Source organism: Phragmites australis, chromosome 6 (genome assembly GCF_958298935.1).
Source record: "Phragmites australis chromosome 6, lpPhrAust1.1, whole genome shotgun sequence".
Taxonomy (NCBI): domain Eukaryota; kingdom Viridiplantae; phylum Streptophyta; class Magnoliopsida; order Poales; family Poaceae; genus Phragmites; species Phragmites australis.
This window is the reverse complement of record NC_084926.1, coordinates 20,284,649-20,300,819: the sequence shown is the minus strand read 5'-3', so window position 1 is coordinate 20,300,819 and position 16,171 is coordinate 20,284,649. Positions and strand designations below refer to the sequence as shown.

The 16,171-nt window shown below is 42.3% G+C and overlaps 1 protein-coding gene across 1 annotated transcript; it reads right to left on the bottom strand.

Annotated features, from left to right (window-relative positions):
- Positions 1–4,267: 4,267 nt before the first annotated feature.
- On the bottom strand, positions 4,268–5,305 carry LOC133923058 (vegetative cell wall protein gp1-like). Its single transcript, XM_062368516.1, has one exon. It carries the CDS (start codon positions 5,303–5,305, stop codon positions 4,268–4,270), a length of 1,038 nt encoding a protein of 345 aa, XP_062224500.1.
- Between the last annotated feature and the right edge of the window lie 10,866 nt (positions 5,306–16,171).

Below are 16,171 nucleotides of genomic sequence, written 5' to 3'. Positions count from 1 at the left end.
TACCAAGCTTCTTGAAAAATTGAGTATGACATCAAATTAACTACAACCCCACCATCAACAAGCATTCTTGAAATTGACTTCCCACTAATATGGCCTTTTACATATAACAGTTTTACGTGTCGATCCATCTTCTTTGACTTCTCAAAAATAGCTTCTTTTGGCTCCAAGTCCAATTGAGCCACTTCACCTTCATCTATAACACGAAATTCCGAAGGTAACATAAAAATAATATTGATATCCATACCTTTGATTGGTGAAACATCATTAGTATGCACTAGTGAATCACCATAATCAAGCAATTCTTCGTCTTCCTTATCACCTTATACATGCTCCGGCGTTGTTGTCGGTAAAAGAACTGCTATAGGAGTTATATTGGCATCTAGCTTTGGTTTTCACATTTGCTTCATGAGTTGTATTGGTTTAACCTCATTGAAAGTATCATCCCGCAACTTTTCAGCTTATTGCTCGATCAATTCTTGCTTGTGCAGTGTCACGTCCCAAAAATCCTAATCTAGTCATTTAGCGTGCATGAGCATCATGGTGTCTTAAAATCATATTTTAAGTGTTAAAAAATGTTTCAAAAATATATGTCTTTAGTTTATGCGCGTTTCCACCATATTTACTTTGGGTGGAAATGGTTTGGCGGTGGCTAGGAAGACCCAAAACGCTTTAGAAAGAAAATGGGAAAAGACCCCTCAACGATCTAACAGCGCACCTGCCGGTTTGACTATTCCCGGGCAATCTGACCGAGACTTCTATGGTCTGATTGCGAGAACCCAAAACGCCCACTTAAAGTCATCAACCAACTCTTATCCACTCGCCCACTCTTTTGTTCTTCCCCAACCCAAGTGAGTGAGAGAGAGAGAGAGAGAGGGAGAGAGAGAGAGAGAGAGAGAGAGAGAGAGAGAGAGAGAGAGAGAGAGATCCCCCACCTCAAGCTCAATGGAGGCCGAAGATCGAAGGAGATGGTTGTCCACGAGTCCCCCAGGCCATCCCCGAGCTCATCCCCAAGTTTTCCCCTTCCCGGAGCAAGACCCAAGCTGAAGGAAAGAGAGAAGAGCTCCACCTCGACTAACACGACGGACGAAGATCGATGGAGATGGCCTCCCCAAGCTCTCCGAGGACTTCCCTGAGCTCATCCACTTTGTCAGGACCCCGAACCCGGGTTCCCCTGTGCCTCCTGTATCAGTCCCTGGATCAAGTAGCTGATACGCACAGAATTCAACAGAATGATATCAAAAACATACTTCGAATATAAATAAGTAAAATAAATACCTGAAAAGAAAAAAGATGGTCCGGTGGACAAGAATCCACAGCAGACCAGCCAGGCAGAAGAGCCTACAGCGCAGCGGAGCGAAACGACGATGCAATCCAATGCCACAGGCAACTCGGGTGCGGACGCGACCTTAGACTTCTTCTCTTCGACTTCATCTGGGTTGAGGTTGATCTCTAACTCAACAATCTGAAAGCAACAAGACTGAGTACGGAAGGTACTCAACAAGTCCTATACTACTTCAAGGGGGTTGATAGATGCATAATGAATATTTCAAGGATAAGGCTTTACAGCATAGTTTTAAGCGTAAAGCAGGTTTTATGCATGTATCAAGTTATATTCTCCACTGTTAACCTTTTGAAATAAATGTAGCAAAGCTTTTGAAAACAACTGCAGGCATCCTCTGTTGGTACTGAGTATCACCTCAAGTCCCCAACGTATTAGAAGATGACCTGGTAACAAAGTTGTCAAACGGTTTTAAAACCAAAACGGTTCAGGAATCTTCTGTTGGTACTGAGTATCACCTCAAGTCCCCAACGTATTAGAAGGTGACCTGATAGTAAAGCTGTCGAAATAGTTTTAAAACCAAAACCAAGGTAAGAAGTTGTATCTGGAGGTTTTCAATCCTGGGAGGGGCTATACCTCACTCTGCAGTCCCTTTTATCACATCTGGTGTACCTCTAGTACCACACAGCTTCTGCCGGATCGAGCCAGGAACCAAATCACAAGGACATCTAGTCCACACACTCACTCATCAAAACACACGCACCTGGAGTCTATTCAAGTGAGGTCAATGCTTTGCATGTCCATGACCGTGGACACGGCTATTCGAATAGGTTTACACTCTGCAGAGGTTGTACAGCTTTACCCATACGATATGCTCAGCCTCCAACCGTTGCAAGCGGAGGAGCGAATCATACCGAGACTCTCCAAACACCTTTCCTGCCGGGCTTTTCCACGAGACACGCCAAGTTCCAGAGCTGCATGTTCCGAAGGCCAGCCTCCATTTTTAAGCCTAAGCCGGTCCCTGAACCTCCAAACAGCGGGGCAGATAGACCCCTGGCTGCTCGTTGCTCTCAGCCTCCTGGTATGATGCCCAACTCAGTCCAGTGAAGGAAACAATCAAGTCCTGCTCATACAGGTCGCATGGTTGCACGGGGTGGCTAAGCATGACGGCGCAAGACTCGGTCCTTAAGCGGCCGGGCTAGGCATCTTCATGGGCAATGAATACCATCATGTAACTCAAGCCCCCATGAGCATCCTCCCCGGAGGACTACTCTACCTGCCCGCGCCAAAACAGTTTTCACCCATTTTTACACATCACCTTCCATGTCCCACATGACATCAAGGATTTCTCGACCATCACGGAATTCACAACCATCAAGGAATCATGGTATATGAGTTATTGTTGATAATAGTAAGTCTTGTCTCCGAAGAGAAGTGTTTTAAAAGCAATATCTTCGAGGAGATGTATTTTAAAAGCGACATCTCCGAGGAGATGTATTCCATCCTAAGCATGCTAGATATCAAGACGTCGTCCATCGTTAATATATTTAACAACAGGTATTCCTAGGGTGATATGTATTCTGGATGATGACATGTATGGCATGGCAGTGTTGATAGGGTTAACTACTACAAGTAGTTTGAAAGGAAACACAATATATAGCACATGCGATAATAAGTTCAGTTTTAGTTGATCATGTATATTATTTGAAAACCATAGGTTCAATATGATCAAGGAAATAGGACTTGCCTTCTTGAAGGGTCAATTCACGATTGGTCTTGTCTCTTGAGTTTCCCGGGTTCTTTTTCATCGTTGGACCTTGCCTTCAGTTCCTTCCTCGCATTCTTGCTTAGAACCTTGACTTCGAGCCTACGCAGATTAACGACAGAAAGCGTACAACGACTAAGCAATTGAACACCAGAACAAAACCAAGAAATACCAAAACGGAAGACGAACGACGGAGATAACGACGAAAGCTAAACCTAGCGAAAGACGATCGGCAACTCTAATCAACACGAAGCTAGCACACAGAGAATAACGGGATAATCTAACGAAGCTAGGCTAGGCTATTAACCTAGTTGTTTTATCAACTTAAGAGAAAATCTGAACAAATCATGATTAACTAGGTGAACTCTTATTAGATTAACTGTCGAAGGACGACAGCTAGAGATTCTACGTATAGGTGAGTGCACGTGTACATGCATGAATATATGTGTAATACTTATGTCTATATGTATGTGAGTATGTATACATATATACATAAGTATAACTCTAGACGATTATAAGTGCTTGAGTGTGGAGATTAAATATTCTAATATATAGCAACAAAACATGGTCGTTTAGCAACTAACCTTAATTACCTAGTGTTGTTAATTTCCACACTAAGTAAGGTATATTTATTGCTATCATAAAAACATACAGGTAATTAATTAATTAGATTAATCTATCCTTTGAATCTAATTAATTAATTATTAAAAGGGTATTCAATTAATTAATTACCAATGTAAAATATTCTATCATATTCTAATGATTGATATTTATTTATTTAACAGCTACACGAGTTAATTTATTACCTTAATTGAACTAAGATTAAATCTATAAACTATCACATGGAATATCACATGAAATATCAATTTATTCTTAAGCACTTAATTGAAACAACATTTAATTATTCTTATTAAGAAAAGTAATTAACCTACTTAAGCTAGGTTATCACATGTGACAATATTACGATTACAACCTAAACATCATTATCAAATTACCTAACTCGACACTATTTATTATAAGGCGAAACCTAAACCTAGATTAAACGCCGCAATACAAATAATTACCAAACGAGAAAATTAAATGAACTCCAAAATTTACAAGATTTGGCATGGATGAAGATTATGATTTTAGAGGAATATCGGCGAAAGAATCACCAAAATCAGAGTTAAAACGGAGTAGATATGGCTATCGGAAGATTTACCGAAAAGGATAATTCCAGGAAATTAAAAAGGGAGACTATTCCGCGAACTCGGTCCGCGGGACTGTGGACCGGAGGGAGGTTGTGAGGTGGGTGCACCGTGGACCGGCTCGGGTGGAATAGGTTCATGGTCCGTGGACCGGTGTGGGCTGCGGGTGTGCGGTCCACCGCGGACCGTGGCCGGTGGACACGCCGGCCTGAGCAATGGATAAGGCCGGCCGGGCTTCTCCTGTGCGAGCGTGAGACTCAGAGAAGAGAGAGAGAGACCGGAGAAAGGAGAGAGAGCGCGGCGGCGGAAGAAAGGGAGGGAGCGGCCGGAGCTCAAGGAAAGGAGGGTGCTCGGCATGCCGGCGGTGGAGGGATGGTCGGGCGGCGCGGCGGGATTCTCGGGATGGAAGAAGGCCGGGAGGCGGTCGCCAGAGGAAGAGAAGACCAGCGGCGGAGAGAGAGAGAGAGGGAGGGAGTCGGCCGGAAGTCGGAGGGAGAAGGCGCGCACTAGAAGGCGGCACGGACCGGTGACGCATGGCGGTAGCCCGGCGCATAGATGCGAGCGCGGGACGGCGGGAGGCCGGATGGCGCGGTGGAGCTGCAGTCCGACCGGTGGCGCGAGGTGACGGCTCGGCCACGACGGAACAGCGGCCAGAGGGGCTACAGCGCGACGAGAGGTGCGGCGCTGGGCGACGAGGGAGGCGCGGGTCGGTGCGGTAGGAGACGGCATGTCGGCGCGGTGCGGGAGGCGCGGCCGAGGGGCATGGCAGCAGCGGCTTGGCGCGCACGGGCGGCGCAGGTCGGCGCAGAGGGAGAGTAGTGGAAAGGGAGGCGGGCTCATCGTGACGAACGGCGACGGCGCGTGGGTGGCACGGCACGGCTGGGTCGGTGCGGTCGGCTGAAGTCGAGGTGGACCACGGCGGCTCGGTGTGAGCGGCTTGACGACATGGCGGGCTCGGTTCGGCGGGGTGGCGCACTGGCTGGACGTGGCTGAGCGGCCGAGACGGCGCGGAGGAGCTGAGCGCGGCGGTGCGAGAGGACGCACGGGCGCGAAGAGGAGAGGCAGAGGAGCCATGGTTGAGCACCTGTGTGTATGTATGCTTGTGTGTATGGATGCTCGTGTGAGAGAGGAGCAAGGAAGGTGCTGCTGCTGTGCTTTGTGTATGCATGTATGTGTGTGGAGAAGCTTGTTTGAGAAGGGAGAGGAATGAAGAGAATTTGGTTTTGCCATCCTCAGTTAGAAGATCAGTGAGGCATGGGGATGAGCTTGCGGTGGAAAGATCAGAGGGAGAGAGAGGAGCATGGGCCTGCCTTGGTCGATGATCACACAGAGAGAAGCATGGGGAAGAGGATGGGCTGAGAGAGAGGGAGAGATGGGAGAGATATTTGTATGAATATTGATTCAATAAATATATTGAATTGCAAAAGATGTATTTGAATTTGTAAATGAAATGTGTGATAATTCAAATAGATGTATTTGAATTTGTAAATGAAGTTGAATTGAGATGGACTTATAGAACAATGTGAACTGGTAATTGGATTTGGAAATATTCAAATTGAGATTGAATGATTCAATTTGAATGCAATCGAATCGAAATGGACTGGTGATAATTCAAAATGAGTTCGAGTTGAAAATGGATTTGAGATATATAGGATTAAACTCAAATAGGAGTATTCGAATATGAGTTTGGCATTAATTCGAATAAGGGTATTTGAATTAGGAGGAAGATTCATACTTGAAGCTTCGGGATTTGAGAAATGTTTGAATTCGGAAGAATTGAATTCAATGGATTTCGAAAGAATTGAATCAAGATTGGGATTCGAACTTTAGAGACATTCAAATTCGAGTTGACCAAAGCTACTTGGGGATGATTCAATGGAATAATTGAATTATAGATTTTAGCGGGATTGGAAGCTCGATTTTCTCGGTTGGGTTTAGATTAGAAATTTGCCGAAAGGAACTAGAATAGATTCGAATTGAGAAGCATTCAATTCGAATCGCTACGCAAAGAACCATAAGAACCAATAAACCAAAATGCATATGCTCAATTTATGCAACGATTAATTTAGAAATTAACTTGGTGCTTTCTGGAATACTTAGCCCAAAATAGTATATTTGAATATATACATACGAGTATATATACATCAAATATATACTTCCTTGATTTTATACCAGTTTAATAATTAGAAAAAGTTTTAATTTGGAGCGAATTTTGCTATATTTTTATATGCTAAAATTCAGGGTGTTACACACTTCCTCCTCTTCACTGGAAACATTTCTACACAGATTCATCCACCCTAAGCCCGTACACCACCTTGGAGCCTGATCTCCAAATCGAAGTTTCCTTAGAGTGATCCCCTCCAATAGAAAGCTTCCCTACGCTAAGGTGAGACATCTTCTACCATTTTACCATCATTCTCAAGCCCTAATCGGTCTACAATCTATTTAGACTCGAGCTTCACCCTAGCCTAGATCCCATCCATGAAGCTTTCCAAGTTTAGCTCAGTGAATGTTGTCCAACACACCCTAGAAGCACTCCACTAGTTTCCTTAGCGTCTTGGTACCCTTCATGTTCGAAGGCATCACTGGAGCCTTCGTTGGCAGCCTCACAGAGGCGCTATCAACCAAGCTCAGTGGTCTGACTGCCGTTATGGCCGGTCTGACCACCGAGATGGAAACTTAGCCAATTAGTTCCATTTCAGACTTCATAGTCAGGAGTCAGACCGCCGTTTGGCCGATCTGACTGGCAGCCATGACCCTCCTGGTTTGATTGTTAGATCCACTCAATGTCATTTTCCTCTCTATCTGCCTATGGTCTGACCGCCACCCTGCCCTCGGTCTGACCGCTAGCCACCTAGATCACAATACCATTAGGCTGTCTTATCTGATGATTAAACCTCTTCTAGTCCAATCGTCTGAGCGTTTTTTACAAATATTTTCGTAGCCACACGTCATATAAATTATTTTTTAGCATTTCGTCATGCTTATTGTGATGCATTCTCTTTTAGTGATCATCAGGCCGGAGAGTAGCGGGTTTTTGCGAGAAGGTTTTGTGGGTTGATCTCATTTTGAAGCAGAGCAGCAAGGAAAACATCTAAGCATATTTCACCTCATAATTTGGATCATGTGGAGTCTAAATTGATAAGTTACTGTTTATGTAAGATATGCATGTTAGAGTTTCAATATCGGGTTATATGGGTAGAACCTATGTTGATGCATTACCACTACCTTGAATTGTTGATGATCTGTATCCTTATAACCTGGGTAGAATATTGTTGTTGTCTAACTTAAAAAGTTTTCTCCGATATGCTTAGTAATGCATAAGTCCGTACTAGAAGTCGAGTGGTGGTTCAACCATTGTTCGTGAGCTTAGGGCTTATTTATTGTTCACAAGGATAATGATGATATTGGGAAGTATGAGTTGTGAAGATGAGGCGAGATGTGGGTGATGCAAGGGGTAGATCAGAAGAGGAACCCAGATGCCATAGACCGCTTACATTGGTTAAGCATCAACCATTATTGCAGTTATCTCTAGCACTTTCCGTACTAACCACATTTCTGATTATGAGAAGGATGAGCCAAATACCTCATGTACCTATGATCCTTTAGCTTAAATGTCTCATGTGTTGTGGGCATAATAGGCTTGTAGGTGTATCTAGTTTTCTCTAGGAGTAGTTCTAGATGACCCTCGCACCTAGAGGCGCATGTCCCAATCGGTCGAAGCTTACTTGGGAAAAGTTGTCACAAGTACCCCCTTGTGTGGACCTATGTGGTCATGCAAGACGAATGGTCCTCATGATGTGTGGGTAAAGATGTACCCCTGTAGGGTGTAAGAACAATTCAAATTATTAAGCTCTCGGTCATGAGCATGCTTCTTTCCATTTGCAGCAGTCGTAGAGTACCGATGTGGGATGATGGTATGGTATGTTGGGAGATGGTTGTTAATGGCTACTGATGAGATAAGATGGTTCTGTTACAAATATGTTTGTGTTATGGATTTCATGATAGAAGTGTGTCACGTCCCAAATTCTTAATCACACAATTAAGCATAATCATGCTTTTTAAGCATTATATTTAATTTTGCGTAATTATAATTTGGAATACTAATGCAATTCGTTGAAATCATTTGGATGAGGGAAAGAAATCCGGGAGAGAAAATGGACCCTTTTCACTTACCTGTGGGCCCCACATGTGGCCCCACCCTCCAACCACTCCAAAGGGGCAGCCCACCTGCCCCCTCTCTCTCTCTCTCTCCCACCTGCTACCTCACGTGTAGCAGCAGCTACAGCTCCCCCTCCCCACTCAAGCTCTCACTCCCTCTCTCTATTTTCTTCCAAAATCCAAGCTCAAGTGAAGGATTGGAGGTATGCATGTGGTACCATTGCATTCTAGAGCTCATAAGCTACTCATCCATCCATTTCATTTTCGTTTTCTTGAAAGATTCGAGCCGGGTTTGATGTCTTTTGGTGTTCTTGGTTGAAGCTCAAGGAACACCGGAGTTCTTCGATTTCCCTCCATTTCCTCCACTTCCCGGCGGTCACCTAACTCCACAAGCATCTTGAATAAGTCTCTTAGGCTCCCCATGGCAAAAATTTGTGGTTTGGTTGGCCGATTTCGAGTTTTAGCAAAGTTCATGAGTTTTTGAGGTTTTGGAACAAAATAAGGATTTAGATGAGATTTGATTTAGGAATTGAGTTGCTAGGTGGTTAGTTAAGTTCTAGACTCTCTAAACGGCGATTTCTCCGGAGGTTCCGCACTTTCAGCAACTTTTTAAATTGGTTTGAGTCCCAATTTTGTTCTAGCTCTCATGTTTGCACTTTTAATATGTTTTGCGCATCCTATGGCATGCATTGTTGCATTTTCATCCATACTCATGGCATTGCACGCGTTATTCTTTTTAGAGAACGTCGAGCCGGTGTTCCAGGAGAGCGAAGGAACACCCGATTGTAGAGTTCTCGTGGTTGGTTCGGTTGTATGGTTCGAATATGTGGGAGGTGGTCGAGATGGTATTTGTTATACATTGATACTAATGTGGTTTCAGTTTTATATGATCAGTTGGTAGTTGCCGGGTAATTTCATATATGTTGGTTAAGTTAGTTGCTCACACATATGTCTGGGTTGCTTATCGCGTATGTTTTACTTAACCTTGTGGCCTACTCTTGCTAACAGCTCCATGCATAATCCTTGGAGTCGGGATATTATATACCCATATTGTGTAAGACTTGCGAGTACATTCGTACTCAGGGTGCTGCCCTTAAGTTGATGCAGGTTCACAAGTTGGCGAGGAGGGGGCAGTGTTTGGCTACTTTGTGCCTGCCGATCAGGGTGGCAGGCAGGAGTGGCACACTCTACTCGGAACTCAGTGTTCTGGTATGGAGCCTAAGGGCATGTGGCTTCATATCCTTTTGTTGTATAGCTTTTAGTCTTCCGCTGCTTAGTTCTTTTGCTAGTTAGGAGTTGAGCAGGTTTTAGTCTTCTCTTAGCTCTCTTTTGCTGTAAATTGTGATAACTTATTGCATGCTTAAGAACCTGTAATATAATGTTAATTACCCGCTCTTTCTTAAGCTTTGTTGTGATGTACATGTTGGGAAGGCATGTGTTCCAATCTTGGGCACAAAACACGTGCCGGGACTACCGGGATGATATTCTGGTTAATCATCGAGGTTGTGATTATGAATAATGATCCTCCTGGTGATTAATTAGAATATTATTTGGACGGTTCCTCACAAAGTGTATATGTGGTTAAGTGTAGATGCTCATACTTTTGTGTCAAAAATTGTTTTTCAATATGAATCTACTTAACCTTGTGACCGATTCCTTGCTAACTCATCCAAATGCATAATCCTTGGAGTCAGGTTATTATATGTACTCATTATGGATTAAGTTTTGCGAGTACTTTCGCTCTCATGCTGCTTATTTTCTTTTCAGGTGAAGTTAGGCACCAGCTACTTGTCTCCCACAGAGAGTGGTGTGGTGGCAAGCAGCAACTATGCTACTCTAATCCTGGTTGTTATGATACCATCAGTTTTGTTTCTTTAGTTGTGTTTTTCGCTGCGATGTATATATGTTTATGCTAGATGAAACCTTATCTTTTGTTTAATGTATCAACTTGTAATCTTTTAAGTCCTAGTAAATCTTGATGTTGTGATATTCATGTTGTTCAAGGTTTGTGTGGGTAATAGATTTTCTGGGAGTTACCAACGCACACATATCGGGACTGCCGAAATTAGATTCGGGCTAATCATTAGTGGTTACGATCTTTGTGATGAGATGTGGGTTAGCACATGGTGTGTTGGAAGACATGTGTAGGCTATCTCTCATCTTATCAAATGATCGCCCTGGTGATTAATTCGAATAAAATTTAGATGGGTTGAATACAATTTGGACGGGTCCTCATACGCAACCGCTGCAATCTTCTCTTCTTTGTGTGAGACAAATCCGAGTGACACCACCTCGGCTGTAGGTACTTAGAAAGATGCTTGCTACTGCTTGCTTTATGATCATTGGTCTTTGGATCAACTTGAACAGAAGTAGGCACATGTTTAGATTCGACCAAATTATTACCAATGACAATCAGTTCTTTGCCACGTTCTTCGGCAACCATTTCATTGAACCAACCTCAATAATATCAACAATAATGATCCTTGTTTTATCAACATTAGAATCCAAATTCAAGTAGAAACCCCACCCTCCTTAGCTCAGTATACTCTCTTCACAATCTTAGCATGTTGAACATCACTAGACTAATTTATATGCCCCAATCGGTCATAGACATGACATGATACTCTATCAAATATCTGTCTTTGTGGTGCTGCACATCCTAGATGAAAAGGAGAAAATTACATAGGAGGAGGAAGCATCCACATTCCGGTATAACCCCACATCGGGCAAGGAGGGAATGACATAGAAGGGGCGCCCATGCCCATGACCCAAGTGGTGGGTAAACGGCGATACCGCGGTCTTCATTGTGTTAATGATGATCATGCACTCCTTGCCTTAAAGGTGATCATGGTTGCTTAAACCCGCTTGGTGGTTTCATATGTGCTCGGATAGTTTTGTCTTTTTCATACTCAGACAAAAGCTGGTCAAAGGTGGGCTTGAACTTCTCAGACTTATCATGTCTCTTCGCCTCATTAATCTTCCACTTGCTAACGTTCGGGCTTTTTGGTTTGATCATCCTTTGTTTTGCATTGTGATCATGCCCCCTGGTAGCTGAAGTGTGCACCACAATATTGATTGATTCTTTTTCCTCAGAAGTATTCTCAAGTAACACTTCTCTTAGTAAGCTTTTGTTTTCCCCCCAAAGGTTTATGTCTTTCTTCACCAACGATTACATTTTTCCCTTTAGTAATTTCGGTTTGATTTGGCTGAATTAGGACGCTCTTGTCTTGGAAATTGACCATGTTAACCGGGAATGATTGTTTATCTATTTGCATCTCCGCAAATGTCCATCGCCCTTCATAAATGGCCGATTGAATTTGTTGACGAAAAACATTGCAATCATTAGTTGCACAAGAATAAGAATTGTGACATTTACAATAATCTCACCTATGTAACTCATATGGCGGTGGAACTACATGACCATGAGACAACTTAATCTGTTTTTCTTGTAGCAAGTAATAAAAAATTTGATTACACTTCGCTACATGAAAAGTAAATTTAATATTTTCTTGCCGATTATTTGGAGGCATCAGCTTAAGAGTAGAGCAAACAAATGGTTTGGACTTAGAGGACTAGGCCCATTCGATCACACACATCAACATCGTCATCATCCGAATTTTTAGATTCATACTCAAGCATGTGAACATTAGGACGATCAACTCTTATTTTGTCATTTGACCTCTGAAAATTTCTAGACTCTTTAGCCCGGCTTTCTTGTGCTAGAGCTCTTTGTAAGACTTGACTAACATCTTGAAATCATAACCTTCTAGATTTTCCTTAAGATGAGACAATAATCCCGAATAAGCCAATTCAACCAAGTCTTTCTCAGAAAGCATCAAGTTAAAACATCGGTTCTTTGTATCCCTAATTCTTCTAAATCAGCAACATGTTCATTATATTTTGTTTAACTGATGTCAAATACGAAAGTCTCAATTCAGTGTCAGCATTATAAATATTCATGAACTTCTCTCCGGCGTTGTTGTTGGTGAAAGGACTGTTGTAGGAGTTGCTTTGGCATCTAGCTTTGGTCGGTGGTGACCTAGTCAGTGGCCTCCTGGTCGGTGGTCACTGGACGTGGTCATTGGTCGAAGATCACCATAGCTAGAGATCACCTTAACCAGATACCACCTTAGCTAGAGACCACCTTAACTAGAGATCTCCTTTATGCATCCGACCCATCTCAACAATATCCCATTAAACCTAGCATCATTGTCATGACCACTATATATGTCAAATCTTGTCATCAACACCTAGCTCTTCCAAGCTGGTGGATTCCGATTTTGATCCCGCTTTGGATTCCAACCGTCTCCTCTCTGTGGCCTCCCTTCCCCTTCCTAATGATAAATTGGGTAGGGCAGAGATCGATCTCCTATCTGACCCTGCTCTCTCGTGATTGGATCCAGGCCGTCCGCCGTTTACGTCACGCTATGCTCCTTCGTGAAGACGGAGCTGGACAAGGCAGAGGACTGGCGACTGATGATGGCGAGCTATCCGTACTAGCGCGACCTGCCCGCTGAGGAGCAGGAGGACCAGTTGTGGTGCCTCATGGACAAGGATGCTGATCACAAGTATCCTCACCCCCAAACTGCTTCCTGGTATGCAAATTCTTCTTCCTGGCGAGATTTGCAGAGGCATTCCTGATTCGATCTTATACTGTGACATGAGCCATAGTATACTATGCTTGGAGGCAAAGATCTTAACAAAGATGTTAAGGGTGTGATTGGTTGCTCGCATGAATCGTATATACAGGCTGAGAGAAAGTTGGTTGAGCGGAGTCATGTTACTAGAATCTGCGAGATTTTCGATATACCACTACTTAGTTCGACATATTTGCTCCATTTAACACTGGACCATTTAGAGTATATAAATATAACTCAGGCACAATATTTTTCTTGAGTAAACTGATCAGCGTGCCACTAAATTTGCTGCGTGTTGGCGCTAGTTATGCACCATTATTTGCTACCAATTCAGTTGATATATTAATGGCATTTGATCATTTATGCTGCTTGGTGCCTAACATTAATCCTGTTTGTGAATATCTTGCCTTGTATGTATTGCATATTTATGTGCAAAATGACACATTGGAGAAAGATGCAAATAAACAGAAAGAACCATAACAACAAACTGAAAATGCGTCAAGAGAAGGCCCGACAAATCTGGGCCTGTCTCCTAGTCTCGATCGAAACAAGGGTGGTGCTGATTAGCACCATGGCCCATGAAGCCCCCTTCGACCGGCCTTTGCTCATATGGAAGTCCTCCAATCGACATAAGACTTTTTGAAGGTTCCTGTCGATAAAGACAAATTTTTAAGAAGATTTCTTTGCTGCCAAGAACTGAACTTTGCCGGGACGACTATAAATATAAACCATATTCCCTCTGTTTTTCTGCCTAGAAAAGGACTCTTCCGATTTTTATCAGAAATTTTGACGGAATTACGGTTGAACTCGAGAAGACAGAAAACTGAGGCGAGTCGCTGACATTGGGATATGTGTCGATCGGCACCGCACTCCTTATACACTCAGTTTTGGACAGCGATCCTCTGCAGGGAAGAAGCAAATGCATTTACTGTAGCAGCTGGAACAGTAAAAGGTGAGTACGTGAACAGTGATTTGCAGTAGTACCGTAGACAAAATACTGTATCAACAGTAGTCTGTTATACTGTAGCGTCGGTTCCTGCTGTTCATCGCTACTGTAGCACCTAATCTGATCCGTTGATTTTGATCTGATGGCTGATAAGAGGTCCTAATGCAATTTACTGTAGCCCTCTGCAGTTTTTACTAGCAACTGCAGAGGATCCCGATCGCTCAGTTTTGTGGGGTACATCTCTGTTCTTCCCTTGGGTTATCGGGAATCTTGGTATGTAAACTCTGTGATGTTTATACTATCTTAATTATCTCGGTCTACGAAATGTATGCTTCTTAGTGAGATAGACAAAGGTGTGGGTGATTAGCTAGCTTCTAACATGTTGCGTAGTGAAAAACATCTTTCTATAGTGTAACACAGTTGTTCATAACCTTGATAACATGATCTTATCGTAGCACGTGAACCGTACGTAAACCTGAGGGGGATCGTTCTTAATCTCAGGTCACAACCTTAATCTCTTTCTGTGTTCAATCTACTGCTCTAATACACCTTTCACCTAACATTTCTATTAGTAGTAAAATCTGTTAGACTGGATAAGTGATCCATTTGTTATTTGAGTTCAATATTCTTGGAGTACCCTGGGTGAAAATCTACAATTAATCGACCAGTGCGTTTGCGGTAATCATATTGTGTTGGTAAAAGCCACCAACACCGCTTTACTTCACTTATATCACTATTCTTACATGTGGCGGACCCACATCGCATTACTTGTTTAAGTGGGTCACTAGAGGTCACGAATGCACCATCGCATTCTAATCAGTTAACATGGCATGTTTGCTCTGCCATGTATCACTTTAATCTAGTTTTGCAAGTATAGATTGAAATATTGTAGTAGTTCACTTGAATTTTGTTGAACTAATTAATTAAAACTATAATATGCCAAAAATTCATTGCAAACATTATTTTAAATGTTGCAATAAATCTTAGTAATTCTTAGAGGAGTTGCAACTATATACACGTTTGCCATATATTTGACAACCTTAGAAAAGCATGCCTTTACAAATAGCTTTTTTATTTGTTGTGGGTTACTTTCCATATTGTTTTAGAGAATTTTTAATTTCTTACATAATTATTAAATTTTCAAGTTCAATTATTCTTTTTTATATGTTGTACTAATATTTTTTTGTGCTACCCTTTATTATTTGTTCACAATATATTTGATCTGTCTCAAGGCTACCATACTTAGATCATTTCTTTAAGTTTCGATTATGAATCTAACTATATACTTCTATGGAGTCTATCACTACCACAAAAACAGTGAAATAAACGGAGTACCACATACGATTTTTTAAACCCACCACTGATAAAATATCTAGAGACGGTTGCTAAGCAGATGTGTCTGTAACATGACCAGCCGTCTGAGTTTGCTAGAACTAAAAGACGGTTTTTAGAAGTTCATCTCCCTCAGTCTCGTTATTGACATCCGATCCCCTTCCGCAACAGTTTTTAGGGTTTGCTTTCATGAGGGAGGTTCGAGATCGAGGATCCAAATTCCCTTCCCTGAATTGAGGCGAGTAGGGTTTGCAGTGCGGTTTTGTTAGGGTTTGATTTGATATATGTACTGAGTGTAATGTTATTGCTGTGCATCCCAGATCTGCATATATTATGTCTTTGTTCACTGCTATCAAGCGTTGAGAGAATAGGGTTGTTCTTATGGTTGCTTCCACGGTCAGGATGTTTAGTATCGATTTCGGTCATACGTAACATGTGTTCTTCGCTGTTGTGAAGGGTAGCACCGTGGACCTTGTATATGCTGTGAATCATGTTCTATTATCTTTTAGTCTGATGAAATTTTTTCTATTATTGTTTGTCACAGTGGATACATTTTTGTGAACTACAAAACTGATTTGAACCATCATCTCTTACTTAACAAGGGCAAGAGATTTGAAAGCAATGTTGTTTGGTTCTAGTGCATGACTGAGTTAGTTAGGATGGAATCTAATTTGGATGATAACGAGATGATGTATGAAGACAGTACTTTTGCTGAGATTGTGATGAAACGCAGACGTACTGTTGAAACTCGATCCTCAAAGACCAGACGATATAATTAAGGATTGTGTATAGGTTTATGTTCTAAACAATATGTGCTACTGAGATTGCGTACATGACAATATATTCTTATGTCTTATATATGTG

What these genes read in the sequence shown, in the direction of transcription:
- LOC133923058 (XM_062368516.1), bottom strand. Translation starts at nt 5,305, where the DNA reads ATGGCTCCTCTGCCTCTCCTCTTCGCGCCCGTGCGTCCTCTCGCACCG.